Source organism: Tamandua tetradactyla, chromosome 3, assembly GCF_023851605.1.
Source record: "Tamandua tetradactyla isolate mTamTet1 chromosome 3, mTamTet1.pri, whole genome shotgun sequence".
NCBI classification, from domain to species: Eukaryota; Metazoa; Chordata; class Mammalia; order Pilosa; family Myrmecophagidae; genus Tamandua; species Tamandua tetradactyla.
The window spans coordinates 81857803-81879734 of NC_135329.1; the positions used below are offsets into that span (position 1 = coordinate 81857803).

Sequence of the window (21932 nt, forward strand, 5' to 3'; positions counted from 1 at the left end):
TAACCAGGTTGCCAGGGAAATAATGCCTTCCTGGACTCAGGGCTCCTCCCCCTGGCTGTGGGGCTCTGCAACTGGAGCACTTGCCACCTGAGTTCTGGCACCAATACGTTTTCACGCCCCTGGGATGGCGAAGCACATGGTTGGCATTGGGCCCTCTTGGATGGAGGCTGCCTGCTTCCCCTGAGTTGCCCTACATGGGGCTGGGCTCCTAAAGGCAATCTTCCTTCTGTGTCCCGGCCCTGCCTAGATGTGGAGGAACCCTCATTACCTGGAGGCCTACAGTGAGTAAACCAAGGAGGAGATCCCATCCCGGAGGGTGGGTCCATGGAGGACATGTGCAGGGGGCCCTGCCCCTCCCAGCACCCCCGTGCCCACAGGAGCCATGTGGGCCCTGGCTGTGCTATGCCAGGAGCTGTGTGCTTTTCTGGGTAGAGGGGACCCAGGCCATGGGTTGGCTTTATCAGAAGGCTGCCAGAGAGTGTGGACACTGGGGAGACACGACACTGTTCACCAGGTGGGGCTCTGACTTTACCACCTGGGCTCATGTTCGCCCAGTGATGGGGAAGTCATGGCCCACTGCTACCCAAGTCTTCTGTGGCAGAAAGGTAGTTACTAGAGGTCACAAGGCATGGGGAGTATGCAGGAGGTGTCTGGAAGGCAGGGGTCCAAGCAGGATGGGGGTGTGGGAAATATGGGGGCACCGACATGTTTCTCCTGCATGACACTGGGACCTGTGACAAGCATGGCTGGGTGGGTGGGACTGGAAGGCTGATCTGTGGTCCATGCACCAGCCCAGGGCTGCCAATGCCCAAACTGACACACCTGCTTGGCTTTGAGGCCATTTCATTTTAGGGGAGGGAGAGGCAGGAGCTAGGCCAAAACCTGGCCTGAACACATCCTGGGCACTGCAGAGGGCAAGTGTGGTCCAACAGGGCACTTGTTGCTCTGGAGACTGCCTATAGGAGCCCCAGGGCTCACTGGAGGGGGCTGAGTAGCTGAGTTCTCTAGATGTCTGCCTCAACCTGACTCTCAACCTGGACTTGACCCCTTAGCCCAAGATGTGTCCATTTCTTCAGGTCAAAGTGGAAGCCAAGCTTGGAGCAGTGGGTGCTTGGTGAATACAGGTTCTCTATCCCCATCAATGAGCCCCACATGGGCTTACGAGAGGGCCCCTCCTCCATCCCTGACCTCTTGCCCCCAGCAGTGCCACCTCAGGGACTTGCCAGCTCCTAACCCCATTGCATAGTTGGGACCAGGGGAGGTGCTGGGAGCACAGGAGGTGCAGGAACACAGGCAGGCTTGGAGTTTGAGCCCTTTAGGTGCCAAGTCCTGCCTTGTGGATCTAGGAGGATGAGAAAACTCTTAACCAACACTTTTCTTTTTACATTTTGAAACAATGATAATCCTAGAAAAGATGCAAGTAGTGTACAGACTCTGAGTATTCTGAGAGTAACTGCTAAAGTCTTAACCTGCTGCTCCCCCACAAATGTATTAGCATACATGTCCTACAAAGGAAGGCATTCTCCTCCATGACCACAACACAAACACCAAAATCAGAACAGCAATGTGGATCATCACTGCTATCTAATCTGGACACCCCATCTCAGCTTATCTCATTGCCCCAACAAGAGCAGAGTATCATCAGACTCACATGCTGTCCCACTATCTCAGCAGAACCCCATCTGGAGAGGTCCTCTGACTTTCCTTGGCTATATGACAAAATGGCACTGCAGATTCCCTTCAGTGATCTGTAGAGTGGCCCTCGCCTGGTTTTCCTTCTGTTTCCCATGATTAAATGCCATCCTGCCTCCACACTCAGCAAAGGTGGCCAGCCAGTCCCTCAGTGCCCCTCTCCATCCCTGCTGCCTCACAGGGGTCTGCCCAGGGAGGAGCTCCAGGCACAGTGGGAGTGAGGATGGCTCTGATGGGTCAGAAACAGGAGCAGGAAGCTTTTAATATTATGTTTATTGTGCCAGGCTTGGGACAGGGGTTGCCTCAGGTAGACAGTGGCTCCCAGAAGAGGGGCCCTGAAAGGAGGAGCCCCTCTGTGAAGCTGTGGCCTGGGCCTTCAGAAAGTCCTCAGGAAAGCAGGCAGCAGCAAAGGCATGAGGCACCAGGTGGCCCAGGGTGTGGGGGTGGTGGCCATGGACTTTGGGAAGGTCACAGCGGGTGGTGGGCCCTGGGAAGGAGCCTCGTCAGGGCTGGAGGTGGGTGTTTTGCTCTGGATGTCCTTGATCCATTTGGCGAAGTAGGTGACCCTGGTGAAGACACTGGGGCTCACGGGAGGCCGGCAGTCATAGCTCCAGCTGGACACCCCCACCAGGAACCAGCTATTGTTCAATTTGCAGACGAGGGGGCCTCCAGAATCTCCCTGAGGAAAGAGAGAGCATCAAGATGGGGACCAGGGAGGGGAGGACAAGCAGTTCAGGGAATGTGAAGAGAAGACCATGTCCTTGTCCAGGGGAGAGAGTAGGGACTAAGGTGGGATGCAATTTCTATGCCACACCTTGACTGTGGTGGTTTGGAGCTGTATGTACCCCAGAAAGTCATTTTCTTAAACTTAGTCCATTCCTGTGGGTGTGAACCCATTGTAAGTAGGACGTTTTGATGAGGTTACTTCAGTTTAAGGGTGGCAGACTCAATCAGGATGGGTCTTAATATTATTAACTGAAATTAATAATCCTATTAATTTCATCTTTATAAATGAGATGAAATTCAGATATATATAGAGAGCAACAGGAAGCAAAGGTCAATGGAACCTGGAAGAGAAGGGAGAGGCCAGGAGAGTACACCATGTGCATTACCATGTGGTAGAAGAGCCCAGGAGCAAGGAGCACTGACAGCCAGCTCCAGAATGCCACAGTCTTGATGGAGAAAGCATTACCTTGATGATGCCTGATTTTGGACTTCACCTAGCTTCAAAACCATGAGCCAATAAATTCTCATTGTTTAAGCTGACCTACTCCATGATATTTACTTTGGCAACCAGAAAACAAACTGATTTTGGTACTAGGATAATGGGCCATTACAAATACCAAGAAATTTAGAAACAGCTTTGGAATTGGGTAATGGGTAGAGGCTGGAAGAATTCTGAGGTGGTTGATATAAAAGGCTTAGATTGCTTTGAAGACGAGTTGGTAGAAATACGGACACTAAAGGAACTTCCAATGAGGCATAAGAAGGAAATGATGACTGTGTCACTGGAAACTGGAGAAAGGTGATCTTTGTTATAAATGAGCAAAAAACTGGAAGAAATTATTTCTGATATCAGATGGAAGGCAGAACTTGAAAGTGATGAGCTTTGATATTTCCTGAGATTTCCAAACTAAGTGTGGATGGTGCAGCCTGGTATCTCCTTGCTTTGGTAGCCAGAAACCTAAAACATGGACTTTGGTTTTTGACTTATTGAGGTCTTTAGTTTTTCCTCAATTTCTTGGTTGAGATATTTTAGAAAATATCAAGTTGCTGGATGTGCTGAGAGGAAAAGAGGTGATGCCCATTCCCAGTTGGTGGGGCAGTGGGGACAGCAGAGAGGCAGCGAGGGGAAGGCACGGGTAGGGCAGTATTCCTGGAGCACCTGAAGTGAGGAAAAAGATCCTGACACAGACAGACAATACATGGCACATCTTCAGACATGCCATGTGCCAAGACAGATATGCAAAGGAGGGAGTGATGGGGTGATTAGAGACACTTCTCTCAGAGCCATGGGTGCAGGGGTGAACCAAACTTGACATAGAAAGACCAGACAGAAGACCACCGGTCTGGTCCACCTGTCCAGCTGTGGTGCCACAGAGGGGCAGGGCCAACCACAGTCCTGGGCAGCCATGGGGAGGGCTCAGCAGGGAAGTGGTGTGGCCTGCTGTAGATCCTGGATGGGTGGTTCTGGGGCTGGGGTGGAGGACAGGTAGTGAGTGGCTGGGCGAGCAAGAGCCAGTCAGGTCTGCATGGTATTTGGAAAGCAGGGCCTAAAGCATCTGCCAGATCTGACCTTTTTTACCATCCTAGCGCAAAGGGCAGGAGATGCCAGTGGCACAGCCTCCAGGGACTGGGGGGATAGGGATGTTCAGAGGGCTGTGATAAGCAGATCAAAGGCTATGGCACATTGAGAGGAGGATGTCAAGGTCTGACAAACAGCCTCACCAAGACAGAGGTTCCTGGTCACCTGGATGAGCTCACTTTGGAGGAGCAGCAGGCACAGGGTGTGGTGGAGGGACAGAGTTGAGCAAGAGAGGTGAGGAAGCAGAAGTGCAAGTACAAACACCCTGGTAAGAGCCAATGAGGAAGGAGGGGAGAACCAGGGCCATGGGGAGGAGGGTGGGAAACAAGGGAAGTGTGTATGGAGGGTATTTTAAGATACAGGACACAGTAGTAAGTTTTTGAGCTGTTGGGGATGGCCAAGGAGAGAGAGAGAGAGCAAATAAGAAAGTGCAGGAGAGGAAGAGAAGTTTGCTGGGGGAAGCCTATGGGGGCCAGAGCTGCAGGAGGGGCTGGCCTGAGATGGAATGGCGGGGACCAGGTGCAGGAGGTGAGCATGGGCTGGCAGATGAGCTTGCTCCCACCAACTTCTTCTGTGTCCCCCACTGAGGTGATTTCAAGACTTACTACAAAGCTACAGACATCACAGCTGTGTGGTACTGGCCTAAAGATGGAACAGAATTGGGTCTACAGAAGTAAAACCATACATCTAACATCAACTGCTTTTCAAAGAGTGCAAGGATCTTCAATGGGGAAGGAATAGTCTCTTCAACAAATGGTGCTGAGACAACTGAATATCCACATGCAAAAGAGTGAAAGTAGGCCCCTCCCTCACATTATTTACAAAAAATGTACTCAAATTGGATCGATAATCTAAACAGAAGTGTTAAGATCTAATTTTCTTAGAAGGAAATATAGGAGCAAATATTTATGATCTTGGATTTGGTAGATTCTTAGATATAACACCAAAAGTATGGGAGGAAATTAGAAAAAAAAATAGATAAATTGGGATTCATTAAAAATTTTAAACTTTTGGGCATTAAAAGATATTATCAAGAAAGTTATAGGTGAGAAAATATTTGGAAATAATATCTCTACTAAGAGTCTGGTATCCAGAATATATATAGAACAGCTGTAACTCAATAACAAAACAATCCAATTTAAAAATAAGGAAAGAACTTACATTTCTCCAAAGAAGATATCTAAATGGCCAATAAGCATGTGAAAAGGTATTCAACATCATTAGTCATTAGGGGAACATAAATCAAAACCACAAGGAGGTAACCACTTCAAACCCACTAGGACGGCTTAATTAAAAAATAATAAATGGAAATGAAAAAATTTTGGTGAGGATATGGAAAAACTGCCACCATCATACATTGCTGGTGGTATTGTAAAATGGGGAAAACAGTAGCAGTTCCTCAAGAAGTTAAACATACAATTATCTTCTAACCCAGAAATCCCATCCTTAGGTATATATACAAAAGAATCGAAAACAAGTACTCAAACAAATTCACATGCCCATATGTTCATAGCAGCACTATTCGCAATTGCAAAAAGGTTGAAATATTCCAAATTTTCATCTAGAAAGAAAGAAAATCAATGTGTCAACAGGGCCATACTCTGTCTGAAGACTGTAGGGAAGAACTATTCTTCGCCTCTTCCTAGCTTCTAGCTTCTGGCGGTTGCCAGCCATCCTTTGAGACCCTTGGCTTGCAGCTACAGCATTCCAATCTCTGCTTCCATCATCACATGGCCTTCCCTGTGTGTCTTCTCTGAGTCTTCACATGGCCCTATTATAAGGACCCTAGTCATTGGATTTGCGGCCCACCCTAATCCTATATGACCTCATTTGAACAAATTACATCTGCAAAGATCCTCTTTCTAATATGGCATTTTCTGTGCAAAGGACACAGAAAGAAATCACACTTGTATGTGTGTGTCCTGGGGCTTGGTAGTGGATGGGGAGGGGCACATCAATTTGAACAAGTAAAGACAGATGAGGTAGGCACATGGAAGGCAGTGACTTATGAGCCCTTAACTGTGCCAGGCCTGGTGCCTGGTGTTCTCTGAACCGTCTTCACCCCATAAGAACCCTGTGGGATTGGGGTATCATCACCCCCTTTTTTCAGGCAAGGAAACTGAGGCTTGCAAAGGCTCAGTGCAGAATTAGGATCTGGGTCTGTTTTACTCCACGGCCTGAGTGTTTGCTTGCACTATGAACCCTTGCACTTCTCCCCTCAGGGCTACATTGGTAAGAGTCCTTGGTACCCCCCCATTTAATGGGGAAGAGAGGCTGGGAGCCCTGGGGAGGTGGTAGTAGGAGTGGGCAGGACAAAAACCCAAACTGTGCTGACACAGAGGATGGGGGTAGGCAAGGGATATAGAGAGAGGCCATTGGCCCAACTCTTGGGCATCAAACCAGGCAGCCAAGGAGCAGTGGTGGTCCTGCAAGTAGGGAAAGCTCTCAAGGAAGGGGTGGGCTGGAGGTGACACAGTGACTCACTGGCCCTCCAGGCCCAACTGGCATGACCTTCGCAAGAACGGTGGCCAGGTGGGCCTGGGCACCAGTGGGCCTGAGAATTTGCCTCCACCTCTGGCTGCAGCTGACCCTGAGAAGCAGGTAAACTGGGCAGGGGGGAGCCACAGACAGAGAGCCAGGAACTGTCCGCTTCTGGCCAGGGGCAGTGGAAGGCGCTGTCTCCAGGCCCAGAGAACTCCTGGGCTGCTGAGATGGCGGCTGTGGTGAGCCCATCGACTGGCCAGACTCACCTAAGGTCACTCCTACCATGGCCCCGAGGGGTGGTGCAGAGGGGAGGGATCACCTATGCTGCCCCAGCTGGGACAGGTGGCAGAGCCTGGGCCCACAGCTGGGTCTCTCTGACTCAGAAGCCCTAACACTTTACCCACGTGATTCTGCTGCCTGCGTTCCAGGTAGAATACTTGCATCCACTCCAAGACTGACCAAACTCATGCTACCTCACCTTGGGCTATCTGCTTTCTTGCTCTAGGCCTCAGTTTCCCCAACATGCAATGGAAGAATTACACAGAGTGGGAGAGGACATTCATAATATATATATATATCCAGTAATGGACTCATGCCCAGAACATCTAAAGGGCTCCTTCAATTCAATATGAAAGATAGATAACCCAACAGAAAAACTGGTAAAAAACGGCATAAAACAAAGAGGCAGATTGACAAAGAGGCAATAAACATATGAAAAGTACTTATCTTCAACATTCACCAGAGACATGAAAATTAAAAATGACATATAATGGTTAAAATGAAAAAGTTGGGCAATACATAGTTCCCAGTGGCAATGTGGAACAGCCGGAATTCTCACATGCTGCTGGTTGCAGTATGAATTGGTACAAGTAGTTTGGAAAACTGTCAGTATCTATGAGAGATATCTATATCAATTCTACTCCCAGGTTCACATCTGTGTGGTTTTGAAAGGATTTATGTTTCCCCAAAAAGCCGTGTTCTAATCCTCATCCAAATTAAACAATTAAAAAATCATTTCTTTTAATCTCTATCCAGTTCTATATGGTGGAAACTTGATTAGATTATCTCCATGGAGAAGTGACTCACCCAACTGTGAGTATTAACCTTTCATTAGAGGGAGTTGTGACTCCGCTCATTCCAGGTGAGACTTGATTAGTTTACTGGAATCCATTAAAAAAGGAAACATTCTGAAGAGAAACACAGAGTCCACCAGCCAGCGACCTTTGGAGATGAAGAAGGAAAACCCCTCTGTGGGAGCTTCACAATGCAAGAAGCCTGAAAAGAAAGCTAGCAGATGTCACCATGTGCCCTTCCAGTTGAGAGAGAAATCCTGAACTTCAGCCTTTCTTGAGTGAAGGTGACCTCCTGTTGGTGGGTCCAGGCTCACCAACATTTTTATAGACTTTCTTTAATTTGGACATTTTCATGGCCTTAGCACTGCAAACTTGCAACTTATTAAATTGCCCTTTTTAAAGTCATTCTGTTTCTGGTGTATTACATTCCTCAGCTAACAAACTAGAACAATACCCAACCAAGACATGAGCCTACGAGCCCATGTGGACATGACCTAAAGCCCTTCGTTAGAAGAATGGATAAGTAAAATTGCAGAACATTCAAATAGTGGAATACTTTACAGCAATGAAAACAGCATGGGACTTGGATCAACCTCACAAATATACTGACTGAAAGATCCAGTCAAAGATGCAGACTGAGTGATTCCATTTACATAAAGTCTAAAGACTGACCCGCACTGTTGGAGGTCAGGACAGAGCTATTCTGGGGGAGTGAGTGACAGCATGGGGCCATGAGGGTTGGGTGCTGATGACACAGTATCTCAGTTTCCAGAATCCAGCGACAGACCCCAGATGAACATGTGAGGTTCCTTAGCAGACACAAAGACGATGGGTGAAATGGGTTGGGTGCTCTTAGAGGGTCCTTCTGGCTCTGATGCCTCAGGCAGGGTGGGCTGGGGAGGAGGAGGAGGAGGATGGGGACTGAGGGAAGAGACAGGACATCCCAGAGGAGAGGCAGATCAGAGGCCCCGAGACCTGGGAAGCAGGAGGGCAGGCAGCGAGGGGCCTCACTTACTCGGCAGATGGACTTTCCTGTCATGAGGTCCCCAGCACACAGCATGTCATCCTGTACCGTGTACTCATTGCCAGTGGGGGTTGGTGGCTCGAAAAAGCTCTTACAGAACATGTTATCTATGAGGCCAACTTCTGCCTCCTGAAGATCATAGGGCGCCTGCAGAAAGTCTGTGGAAGGAGAAGGGAAATCAGAGGTGAGTGGAGCTGACAAGGAGTGGGTGCTTGAAGAGAGGGAAGAGAGGCTCTCAGAGGTCTGGGCTGACAGCGTTCCAGGCCCGGCCTGAGTGTCACAGAGCTAGCTGTGTACAGATGAGCAGACAAGTGCTCAGGCAGAGGAGAGAGCCAGGGCTGAGGGCCTGTGATGGGAACAACAGGAGGGAGGTCAGTGGGGCTGTGACGGGGGCCAAGGAGCTAAAGGATCCTAGCCAGGACTGGAGTTGGGATGTCATTCTGAGCAAAATGGGACCACTCTGGCCATGGTGGAGACTGGGGACCCAGAGATGCTGCCAGCTGGGCCGGGTACAGAGGGGTGCCAGCTCGGGCTGGGGCAGCACAACAGCTACGGCTTGTCCTGCCTCCAGGAGCATTATTTACTTTCTGGCCACTCCCTGTAGACTGCTTCCAGGGATGGCCCAAAGATTCAGCCTGTTGGACCCCATGGAAACACGGTGTGGTGAGAATGGCTCACCCTGGAGAGTGTGGAGTGCACGTGGCCCTCCCACCCATCTCGAAGACAACAAAGTCGATTAGGGGAGGGAAGCAGAAGGAAGGGTGTGGAGAGAGCAGGCCGGCCAGGGCAGGGCCACACCTCTCACCCACAGAAGCTGCTCTCTGCCCTGGCGGCTGCTCCAGCTGTGTTACTCTTGTTCCTGATTGCGAGCCTGGACCCAGAGGCTCCCCTTTCATGCCCTGACCCCTACTCCACAAGGACCCATCTCGGAGAATCCTCTTTGTTCAATGAGTAACTGTCCATCCCAGGAGGCTGTCTGGAAATGTGGAGGGGCTGGCCGTCCTCGTTGGTGGGTGGGGCAGGGATGCAGGCACAGGCCTGCCCAGCCAAGGATCCAGCCCCAAAGCCAGTAACCCATCCCCTCAGCTACTTGGCCAAATCATGACCCTACAAACTGTGCCAAATTTGCATTCTGCTTTTTGCACTCAACATTACACTTCCCTAAATTGAAAGCATTCACTCTTGTGCAAAAGTCTTTGCCCAACATTTCTCTTCCCAATCTAAAAACAGACAAGCCCAGGAAGCTGGCAAAATAGACACGTTTTACATGAACTGGGGCATGAGCAAAGTGAGGGTCACACACACAAATGTTTCCAAGTCATAAACACCCCAGCGGGACCCCAGCCAGCCTTCATTTTCCTATTGCTACACCCAAGCGTCTTCTACAGCAGGGGAAGCTCAGTGTTTGGTGAAGACTTGAACAAGCCAGAATGAGGCAGGACATTGGAGTCAGGGATGAATCAAATGATGCCAGGTGCTCACTGCTCAGAACCAGAGTCATGGAAGGTTCAGGGTCAAAGAACCCAAGTTTCTGATGGCAAAAGTCAGAGCCCCTCAGACTCCTTGAACCACAGAACTCTGAAGCTTCAGGAAGTCAGACCAGCGGGGCTGGGAGGGCCCCACAGTATCATCTCATAGGCTAAGAATGAGACGGAGCCCCCGCTCCCCCCCTCCCCCCGGCCCCTCTCACGGTCCTCGGTGAGCATCCCCCAGCCACTGATCCAGCAGGCATGGTGAGGGGGGAGCTTCAGGTCAGATCCAGGGAGGCAGGCAGGGACGATTTGGGGAGAGAATTCCACAGGCAGGTGCAGCTGCAGCATGACAAGGTCGCTCCCCATGGGGTAGAACTTTTGGTAGTCTGGGTGGAGGATGACCCGATTCACAGTCATCTGGCGGCTGTACTTGGCGGGGTTGTTTAGCTGGTTGTACCCCAACAGGACCCGGTAGTCTTTTGGTGCCTGAGACCTGTGGTGAGAGGCTGCGTCACTTCCACTTCCTTCAGTGCTGGGCCAGCACCCTTGACCGATGACCTGCCCCTGCCAGCAAGTCCCCACTCTCCCTCATTTCAGAGGACCCTTCTCCCCCTGTTTCCTGGCATCAGAAAGCCCTTCTCATGAGGCAGGTCTGATTGCTGCCCATGGCTTCAGGACATGAAAGTTTCTCATGAAAGCTTCCTTAGCACGTCCTAAAATCCAAAAAGAAAGACGTGGGTATGACCTTCATTTGAGAGGAGACTTGGCCCAGCCCCAGGTCTGAGGAGTACTTTCCCAAGGCTCCCCTCCCTGGGAGTCCCAAGACCTGTCCTAGCCCCATTTCCACCCCCTCCCAGGACTTTCACACTTGTGCTCGCTGTCCAGCATGTTCACGAAGCAAACTGAGGAGTGCACAGAACTTCTCCTGGCCTCCAGAACAAAAGCAACTGACTGTCTCCAACCCATGTCTACCTGTGTGTCCTTTGCTGTACAGTCCTTTTACCCAGACTCCACATATCTTCCCACCAAGACCTTTCCAGCCCCACAACCCTCCTGACAGCCCCTAGGGCTGACACTTTTGCACATTCTGCCTTATTATCTGGTACCACAGGCACCTGGACTCATTCCCTCCCCTCCTGACAGGACAAGAGGTTTCAAGTTGGGCCTGGCATTGCCCCAACCCCAGGGTGTGCCTCCCATGGGGGTCTGAACTCCTGAGGGCTGAACGAGTGAATGGAAACCAACCAGGGTCTCAAAGCCAGCTGGTGCCAATAACTCTGGCTTCCCGACCAGGGGTGTGGAGTTTACAGTGCTCCGGGCAAGACGGCAGGCGTGAGGGGTGACCCAGCGTCCTGAGCGCCTGCACCACGTCTCCCTCACTCTGCCTATGCAGCATGCAGACCACACTTCTCTGGAAGTGATGGGGAGATCTGGGTGTGGGTTGGACAGGCAGAGTCCCGAGCCAATCCCCAGACAGGCCTGTACCAAGGGCACAGGGTGGGTGGTCAGGGTGCAGTTGAGCATCCAGCAGAGGTGCCTGATAGCCTGCAGACGGTCCTAGGGGAGGACAGAACCCTTGTCCTCAACAGGTCCCACTGATGCTGCCGGCTGTGGGAGGTAGGGATCCTGGGTTATCAGTATGAAAAACCCGGGTGCCTGTATCAAGTGTGTGGCTAAGGGCACTATGCACTGAGGACCATTTATACTAGGGGAAGTAGGTCGCCTGAGAACCTATGGGCAAGGTGCAGAAACCAAAGTCCATCTGCAAAGGGAATGGGCCTTAAATTCCTTAAGTTGGGGAAGATAAAGAACAGACTGGAGGTGATTACTTTGGGACTAGTGTGCTTCCAAGTATTTACTGATAATCACAACTAGAATTTGATGTCCATTTAACTATTTAAATGCATGTTTATGTGCATGTATCTGAGACAACTCAATCATCTGGGCAGATATTACCAAGGAAGGGGTGGGGAATGGGGGACAGGTTGTAAATAGCCTCGGTCCAAGGGGGAAGAGATGCCGACAGCCAAGAGGCTAGGTCTCTCCTCAGATCTATTCTGGTCAGACAATCACAGGCTTTGAGACTGCAGAGGGAAACTGAGACTCTGGGAAAGCAAGTGCTTTTCGCAAAGTGACAGCAAAGCACCGGACCAGATCCCTGGGCCGCCAGTCTGCCCACCAGCAAGAACATACAGCCACCCCCTCATTCCTGTGCTCATAAATCCTGCAGCCTGCCAGGTCTAGAGAGCACCCAACGGATGAGGCGGATCCACTTCTGCCCTAAAAGGTACCCTGTGTTGGGTAAGACAGACCTAGAGCTAAGCTTGGCAGGTGCCTTTTGGTGCACAGATCTTCCACGGAGGGTACCCACCCAGCCCAGCCTGGAGGGGGTTATCCAGGTGAAAGGGGGTCAGATGGTGAACATGGATGACATTTCAGGTAGAGGGGACTGCTGGGCTCAAGGCAGGGGCAGCAATTCACACCGGGATACCTGGAGGCAACAAACTATCACAGAACAAAGCAAGAAAATAGGCTGGGGCATGAATGGCCTCCTTGCCCTTTCCACCCTGCGTCTCCCTCCCGGAGCCAATCCCAGCACATACCTTTGGAAACAGTGGGCAGCTGTGGCTACCCAGTAATGATCGATGAGGGTGGCTCCACAGATATGCTGGCCCTGGTAGAGCAGGCTGGCCTGCCACGGCCACCGGCTAATAGGTGCCTTATGGCCCCCAAAGATCCTCCCAGCTGCTGTATTCTTTCCACACACTGGGGAGACAAACCACCATGGGGCATCTGGGTTGAGGATGCCCACCCTTGGTGCCCCCAGTTGAGAAAGCTGGAGCCAAGGGCAAAGCGACCTGCCCAAACACCAAAGGTGATGGCTGCACGAAGGAGCAAGTCCCAGCACTGTGGGGAGTCTGGGGGGTCTGAGGGAGAAAGGCATCTGCAGGGGGCACAGCAGCCCAGGCTGCATCTCTACAGAAGATCATCAGGTCTGGAACTGGGCTGGCCAAGGGACATCAGGCACCACAGACGCCTTCTTTCACTCAATACTCACACCCCAGTTTGAAGATGCAGAAACTGAAGTTTACAGAAGGGGTGTAATTCACTCAGGATCACTGATGTTTATGTGACCGTGCCCCTCCCACCTCAGCCAATATCCTGGGGAGACGGAGGCACAACGAGATCAGCAGGAAGAGCTGGACTGTATGGAACAACCTCCTCCTGGCAACTTCCCTGTCTAGAGTAGTATTTCCCCATCCTTAAAACAAAGGCCGGGTGGGGATGAGCGGGCCTACCGCTTGCACTGAGTCGGGTGGTAAAGAGCTGGAAGGGAGGAGGGGCTCTCTGGCCCCTGGGACCTCTCGCACCTCGGCACCCCTAGCTCATCAACTTTTCCCCTTGGATTGGCCCTCCCAGCGGTCCAGACCCCCTAGCCCTCCATACCAGAGCGCCCCAAGCCCCACCTACCTTCGTTGATGTTCTTCAAGCCGGCTGCGGAGAGAGGATGGGCAGAAAAGGAAAGGAGAAACTACGCGTGAGAGGCGGGCGCCACACCCCTGCGCTCGAGGACCCCTATGCCCAAGTCCGACCTGGTACGCCCTCTGTCCGGGGCTCCGGACCCTTAACCCAGTTCGTACCCTCACCCTCTTGTCTCGGAACCCACTGCCCCGCTTGAAGTCCCCCTCCCAGTCTACCCCCGACAGGCACCCTGCCGGCTCGGTTCCCGACGGGTACCCGCTGCATCTGGCGCCTGGAGGGGGGCGGGCGGGGCGCCCCAGGGCAGCACGGCCACCGCTTCGGTCAACGGTGGCTGCAGCAGCAGGAGGCGCAACCAGAGTAGCGCGGCCCGCAGCTCGCAGGCCCCGGGACGGCCCCGGCAGATGAAACTCGCCTCCGCGCTCGCCATTGACGTCCGCTGCCCCACAGCGCCACGCGGGCGCCGGGTGGGGCCGCGGGGAAACCGCCCCGGCGGGTGGGGGGCGAGGGAGTTGGGTGGGGAGGGCGGGGCTTCCAGGCGCACTCCACGCCCCAGCCCCCAGCCCCGTCCCCGTCCCATCGGGCCCAGTCCAGCCTTGCCCCGTCCCCTCCACCTGTGGACCTCAGCTATGAGAGGGACTAGCCTCCCCGATGCCCCCAATCTACACTGGTGGGGCGGCCTTAGGGCAACCTTTATGAAAATTCCCATTGAGCGAGAGGGAAAATTGAAGGTTAAAAAGCAGTTACTGGTCCACAACGGTTTTCACATCCAGCTGGCAAACTCCATCCTGTTTCAAGGCCTGGGAAAAATCCACGTTGGCCCTCTTCTGTCATTTGGACTCTTGGTTTCTCTTTCTGGACCACTCTTTCTTTTTGCTGGGAAGGAGTCACCTGTTTGCACTGCGTGTTTGCATCAGATTGCTTCCTACAAGCAGAATTGGGAGGCTCTAACTTTTTATTTTGTACCTTCTCTGTCCCTTCCGGTCCAAGCTGGCAGTGTTTTTACTGATATAAATTTCTCATGAACCTTGTGGGTTTTGTGTGGATTTCACAGATTTCATTCCATTAGACAAAAGTCACATCCGCAGATCTTTTTGAGATAATCTTTCTTTATTTTGGCCTGCTACTGAGGTAAAAGGGACAATGCACTTAAGTTTCCTGGCAGCTCTCTGATGCTGTTGAGAAGATCTGTGAGGACCGTCCTTAATCTCCAGAAGGAGTCCTTTGCTGACCTTTGGGACTCTCAGGATCCTAGCAGAAGGTTGTGCAATCCCAGGTGCAACCTTTTCTTTCTCTTTTGGCAACCATCTATGACTTTTAGAACCTTTTGACATCTGGAGAAGCTGATAATTTTCTAAATCATCCAGTGCCTTTTTGTTTAACAGTTGTCCCCTCAATTTACCTCTTCTCCTCTCACATTTTGTTATAGGCAACAAGTAGAAACCAGGCAGCATCTCAAAGCTTTGCTTTGAAATCTTAGCCATCTCTCTAACTCCATCACTTGAAAGTTCTGCCTTCCACACAATTGCACGACACAATTTCTGCTGCTGAACAATAAGGATGCCTCTCTTCCAGTCACCTTACTTCCTTCTGAGCCCTTATCCACAGCATCCTTTTCTAACAGCAGTCTTATCAAGGCATTTTAAGCTCTCTCAGGTGGTTTAGCATTTCTTTATGCTATTCCTCAGCATTTTCCCAGCCTTCCCCTACTGCCTGTTTCTAAAGCCTCATCCACATTTCAAGTATTTAATATGGCAGCACTCCATTTCCAGTACCAATATTTGTATTTATACAAATGTGTTGCTGTGCGAGAAATTGCCACACACTTAGTGGCTTAAAATAACACATATGTATTATCACCCACGTTCCATGCATCAGGAGGAGTCCAGTGCAGCTCTGCTACATTCTCTGTTCAGAGTCTCTCAGTCAAGGTGTCAGCTGGCCACACTCTCATTGGAGGTTCTGGGGAAGAATCTGCTTCCAAGCTCATTTAAGGTGGTGGCAGAATTTGGTTCCTTGGAACTGTATGACTGAGGTCCCCATTGGTTTCTTGGCTCCCAGCTGGGGAACACTCTCAGTTCCTAGAGTCCACTTGCAGGTCCATGCACTGGCCTGCTCACAGACCCTTTCAGAATATTGCTAATTGTTCTCTCAAGGCTGGCTGCAGGATCCCTTTCATCCAATCCTCCTCAGCCTTCAAATTTCTGACTTTTTTCATCTGTGATTTCTAGACACAGATATTAAAATCTCATAAGATTAGGTCAGGCCCACCACCTTCGTTAAAGGTAACTGTGCCATCTGAACCAACATAATCATGAGAGTCATATTCCAGCATATTTACAGTCTCTTTCACCCTTGAGAAGGAATTAAACAAGCATTTGGCACACTGAGGATTCCCTCAGAATTCTGCCTACCGTAAATTTATGAAACAAAAGGCTTTCCTTCAGAAAGCTCACTTTCTAATGGAAAAAGCAGAAAAGCAATTTAGAAATTTTACTGTGAAAACAGCCAGAGTAGACATAGGCACTGGAGTCTCAAGATTACAAAAGTCTCACAGGAAACATCACCTGTGTTTATAAGTTGTCTTTTATCTATCTTCTCTTTGAATACTTCCTTTTTTATATTCTAAAATATTTTGTTTACTTGTTTCTCTTTCTTCCTTTTTTTTTCCTTCATTACTTTTCCTTGCCTCTTAATTTTGCTTAACCTTAATAAGACATCTTCAATATTTATAAGAAAATGAGATTTATATTAATAAAGTTCTAATTTTTTCCTTATAGGTGATTTAGCCCCGAATTAATTGATCATTATTATATATTACCAGCTGCAATCACAATTACTATTTTTGAAAAGGCCTTGAAGATTCTGTTCTAATTTTAATTGAAATACTGGAGAAACGGTAAAAATCATGAAAAAATGACAACTGTGTGTACTTACAATGACAAATACTTAGGCTTATCTTAAGAAAACAAGAAATTTGGGGATAACTTGCTCAGCAAGAGTTCAACTTGCTGAAATTAAGGCAAATATAAACAATCAACAAACAATCATTGTGTGTTAGCAATTGGTGAGGAAGAGAAGGAGTGGCCTCTGACTGAGGCTAGGACAATCCTTAGTTACTGGGAAAGTCTCCTTATCAGTCCAGGGCTGTGCATGGTCCACTCCATCCCTGTTCCTAATCCTACTGCTCTATTGCATAGGCACTCCTTAATTTGAGTTTAATTTATATAACACTATTGTTCCTTGTCCATATTTTGATTTTCCACTTTATCACACAGTATTGCTTTTTTTTTTTTTTTTTTTTTTTTACATGGGCAGGCACCGGGAATTGAACCCAGGTCCTCTGGCATGGCAGGCAAGCATTCTTACCTGCTGAGCCACTGTGGCCCACCCCTCAGTATTGTTTTGAGAGGTCTACATATGTTGAAGTAATTAGATACATACAGCAATTTTATGTATGAAAGATTATTGCCTGAGCCCTTTATGTGAAACATCTTTGTACATTTCACCCTGTGTTGCTCAGTGGGGGTTTCTCATGAGTATAATCCCAGTAGTGCACTTGGGTCACCATATAATTCTTTTTTTTTTTTTTTTTTATTAATTAAAAAAAATTTAACAGAACATTTAGAAATCATTCCATTCTACATGTACAATCAGTAATTCTTAATATCATCACATAGTTGCATATTCATCATTTCTTAGTACATTTGCATCTATTTAGAAAAAGAAATAAAAAGACAACAGAATAAGAATTAAAACGATAATAGAGAGAAAAAAAACCTATACCTCACATGCAGCTTCATTCAATGTTTTAACATAATTGCATTACAATTAGGTAGTATTGTGCTGTCCATTTCTGAGTTTTTATATCCAGTCCTGTTGTACAGTCTGTATCCCTTCAGCTCCAATTACCCCTTCTCTCTTTTTTTTTTTTTTAATTAACGGAAAAAAAGAAATTAACCCAACATTTAGAAATCGTACCATTCTACATATGCAATCAGTAATTCTTAACATCCTCACATAGATGCATGATCATCGTTTCTTAGTACATTTGCATCGGTTTAGAAGAACTAGCAACACAACTGAAAAAGATATAGAATGTTAATATAGAGAAAAAAATAAAAGTAATAATAGTAAAAACAAAACAAAACAAAACAAAACAAAAACCTATAGCTCGGATGCAGCTACATTCAGTGTTTTAACATGATTACTTTACAATTAGGTATTATTGTGCTGTCCATTTTTGAGTTTTTGTATCTAGTCCTGTTGCACAGTCTGTATCCCTTCAGCTCCAATTGCCCATTATCTTACCCTGTTTCTACCTCCTGCTGGACTCTGTTACCAATAACATATTCCAAATTTATTCTCGAATGTCCGTTCACATCAGTGGGACCATACAGTATTTGTCCTTTAGTTTTTGGCTAGACTCACTCAGCATAATGTTCTCTAGGTCCATCCATGTTATTACATGCTTCATAAGTTTATCCTGTCTTAAAGCTGCATAATATTCCATCGTATGTATATACCACAGTTTGTTTAGCCACTCTTCTGTTGATGGAGATTTTGGCTGTTTCCATCTCTTTGCAATTGTAAATAACGCTGCTATAAACATTGGTGTGCAAATGTCCGTTTGTGTTTTTGCCCTTAAGTCCTTTGAGTATATTCCCAGCCATGGTATTGCTGGGTCGTATGGCAATTCTATGTTCAGCTTTTTGAGGAACCGCCAAACTGCCTTCCACAGTGGTTGCACCATTTGACATTCCCACCAACAGTGGATAAGTGTGCCTCTTTCTCCGCATCCTCTCCAGCACTTGTCATTTTCTGTTTTGTTGCTAATGGCCATTCTGGTGGGTGTGAGATGATATCTCATTGTGGTTTTGATTTGCATTTCTCTAATGGCCAGGGACATTGAGCATCTCTTCATGTGCCTTTTGGCCATTTGTATTTCCTCTTCTGATAGGTGTCTGTTCAACCATATAATTCTTTTTTTAACTTCAATTTCACTGATATAGCTTATTTATTCCCATACTGTACAATCATCCAAAGTGTACAATCAGTGGTTCACAGTATCATCATATAGCTATGCATTCATAATCACAATAGATTTTTTTAACATTTTCATTACTCCCCCCAAATAAAAATAAGAGTAAAAATAAAAGTAAAAAAGAAAACCCCAAACATCCCATACCCCTATCCCCTGTTATTTATTTATTTTTGTCTTTATTTTCTTACTCATCTGTCTATACACTGAATATAGGAAGTGTCAGTCACTAGGTTTTCACAAGCACATGGTCAGACCTTAAAAGCTATATAATTATTCAATTATCTTCAAGAAGCAAGACTATTGCATTACAGTTCAACAGTTTCAGGTATTTCCCTCTAGCTACTCCAGTAAACTAAAAAAGTGAAAAGGGATATTTATATACGGCCTAAGAATAACCTCCAGAATGACCTTTCAACTCTAGCTGAAATATCTCAGCCACTAAAACTTTTATTTTGTTTCATTTCTCTTCCCCTTTTTAGTCAAGAATATTTGTCAATACCACAATGCCAGGGCCAGGCTCATTCCCTAGAGTCATGTCCCATATTGACAGGGAGATTTATACCTTGGGGGTCATGTCCTGTGTAAGCAGGGAGGGCAATGATTTCACCTTTGGAATTGGCTTAGAAAGAGAAAAGCCACACCCGAGCACAAAAGAGGTTCTCTGGGGGTGACTCTTAGGAATAATCACTAAATAGGCTTAGTTTCTCCTTTGTAGAAATAAGTTTCATAAGGGCAAGCCCCGAGATCAAGGACCAGGCTCATCAATTTGTAAGTCCCTGTCATGGTCAGGGTCATGTTTCAACTTGGCCAGTGGTGGTTCCCGGTCATCTGGTCAGGCAAGTGCTGGTCTGTCTGTTGCCATGAGAACATTTCATGGACTTAAATCATGATTGCGTTGACTGCATCCACAGCTGATTGTGTTTGTAATCAGCTAAGGGGCATGACTTCTGCAATGAGTGATGCTTAATCTAATCAGCTGAAGGCTTTTAAGGAAGATTCAGAAGAGACAGTCACTCTTCCTGTTTCAGCAGGTGAGCCTCTCCTGTGGAGTTCATACAGACCCTTTGTTGGAGTCGCCAGCTTCACAGCCTGCCATATGGATTTGGGCTCTCCCATCCTTATGGTTGTCCAGCCAGCCTCTCCTGAGAATTGTTTGCGGACTTCATCAGAGTTACCAGCTTGCAGCCTGCCCTATAGCTCTTGGACTCTACATTCCCACGGTTATGTGAGACACTTTTATAAATTTTATATCTGTAGATATCTCTTGCTGATTCTGTTTCTCTAGAGAGCCTTAGCTAATACAGTCTCCCAATGACTGGATGAATATCAGGCCTTCCCCAGTTGGGGAAGTTTAATATTTCCACATTTTTCTCCAGTCTCTCAAGGTGACATTGCAAATACTTTTTAATCTTCAGCCCAGGTTACTCTGGGATGTATCAGGGAATCCCACTAATCTGTACAAACCAACAAGATCTCACTCCCTATTCAAGTTTCCACGTAATTATGGTGTTTGACTAAGCAGACCATGCAAGTTAAATTAATTAATGTGCTACCAAAAATGTAAACTTTACACCAAATAAACATCTCTTCCTTTGGTCTCACACAGAAGTTGAAGTTTTAATATAAAGTCAATATCATCCTTTACCCATTAGTCTGATTTTGCTTCATCCTAACCAGATAAGCTTCATTCATTTTCTCTACTTGAAGTCTGATCACTTCTTCAGTGCTCTTAACGGTTGCCGCATGGGGTAATGCTGACTATCCTAGCTGAAGAACTGTAGCTCTCAGTCTCAGGTATCACACAGATACCTAAAGTTCCAGGGAATGACCAGGTTATACCCAAAGAGCTGAGCATCTCAGAATTTAGAAATAACAGTTACCGCTCTGGAATAAATGTGATGGCTCTAAGATCTTACAATCTAGGAACCTTTACAAAAGTCCCTCCCTTGATAACCTGTGCTCTCAAATTCAATTTTCAGAGTTTGCACATTATAGTTACACATATTGGTGAAGTGTTAGAATATTTGCCTTTTTGCTTCTGGCTTATTTCACGTAACATACAGTCTTCAAGTTTCATTCACCTACTTGCATGCATTACAGCTTCATTTCTTCTGGCAGCCACTCAGTAGTTCATCATATGTATACATCACAGTTCTCCCTTCTGTTCCTCAGTCTGTGTACCCTCAAGCCACCTCCATCCATTGCAAATCACGAACACTGCTACCGAAATCACAGTGCACAAATGTCCATTCATGTCCCCATTCTCAGTTCCACCAAGTATACACCTAAGTACGGGGTTGCAGGATCATATGACAACCCCACCCCTAGTCTTCTGTTGAGCCCCACATTGCCCTCCAGAGGGACTTCGCTCTACTTCTCTACCAAGAGTGAATAGGTACATCTCTCCACATTTTGCACTGTTATCTCTCTGTTCGTTTTTAAACAGTTTTATTCACACACCATGCAATGCAACCTAAGAAAAAAATCAATAGCTCCCAAGAAAAATTCCCTCCGGTTCACTGATATGGCCATAGTTGGTTGCTTTTTTTCTTTTACCCCAGCATCTTTCACGATCTGGCTTGAGGAGGTCGTGATTTCTGCAGTGAGCTTTCAGAAAAGGAATCTGGCTCATTCCAGGCCTCAGAGACACCAGAATACCTTTAGCTTCAAAAATGAAAAGTTTGATAAAAGTGTTCAGAACAAACGCTAAATGTTTACAAAAGACAGTGAAGGATTTTTATCATATAATATGTAGACTGTGTGCCTGTGAACTTGAAGTTTGTGCTAAATGTGAAAGGAAAGAAGACATTGTTACTCCTTTTCATAGGGAACCAGAAAAGACAGAAAATACTGAAAATAATCTAAGTTTCAACTATAGAAGAAGCTGCAGATGAAATGAAGAGGAAAGTGCTGGTGATTTAGATTTTGATATTGATTTAGATGATGCAGAAGAAGACAATCAAGTGGATTAATTTAACTGTATTAAATTTCAGTCTGAGAACATGAAATTCTGGTCAACATTTTTTTCCCCTTTGAGGGATGTTTTAATTGCAGATACAATTTCTTAAATATATATGACTGTTTTAATTTTCTATTTCTTCCTGTGTCAACTTGATGAGTTGTTATTCTTGAGAATTTCTTGCCTTCCAAAGGCATCTCTCTGGCTGCTGTTATAAGAATGGACAGTAGAAAGACAAGGGGGTAAGTGAGGAGGTATCCTCAGTAATGCAGACCAAAAAAAAAATGACACTTGCAACAGAGCAGCACAGTGGGGATAGCAAGAATTAATCAGATAATGGGTATGTTTAGAAGGCAGGGCCCAGAGACTTTCCTTATAAACTGGATGTGGAGTAAGAGA

The 21932-nt window shown here is 47.4% G+C and overlaps 1 protein-coding gene and 1 pseudogene across 1 annotated transcript; one reads left to right on the forward strand and one right to left on the reverse strand.

Annotated features, from left to right (window-relative positions):
- Positions 1–1946: 1946 nt before the first annotated feature.
- Positions 1947–13960, reverse strand: LOC143675686 (inactive serine protease 39-like). The gene is made up of 6 exons (XM_077151753.1): positions 13789–13960; positions 13522–13545; positions 12654–12816; positions 10269–10543; positions 8570–8736; positions 1947–2371 (listed from the first exon to the last, which is right to left on the reverse strand). The coding sequence occupies exons 1-6, from the start codon at positions 13958–13960 to the stop codon at positions 2069–2071; spliced, it is 1104 nt and encodes a 367-aa protein (XP_077007868.1). The 3' UTR covers positions 1947–2068.
- Positions 13961–19355: 5395 nt separating this feature from the next.
- Positions 19356–21546, forward strand: LOC143675687 (uncharacterized protein C9orf85 homolog pseudogene; annotated as a pseudogene).
- The last annotated feature ends 386 nt before the right edge of the window (positions 21547–21932 follow it).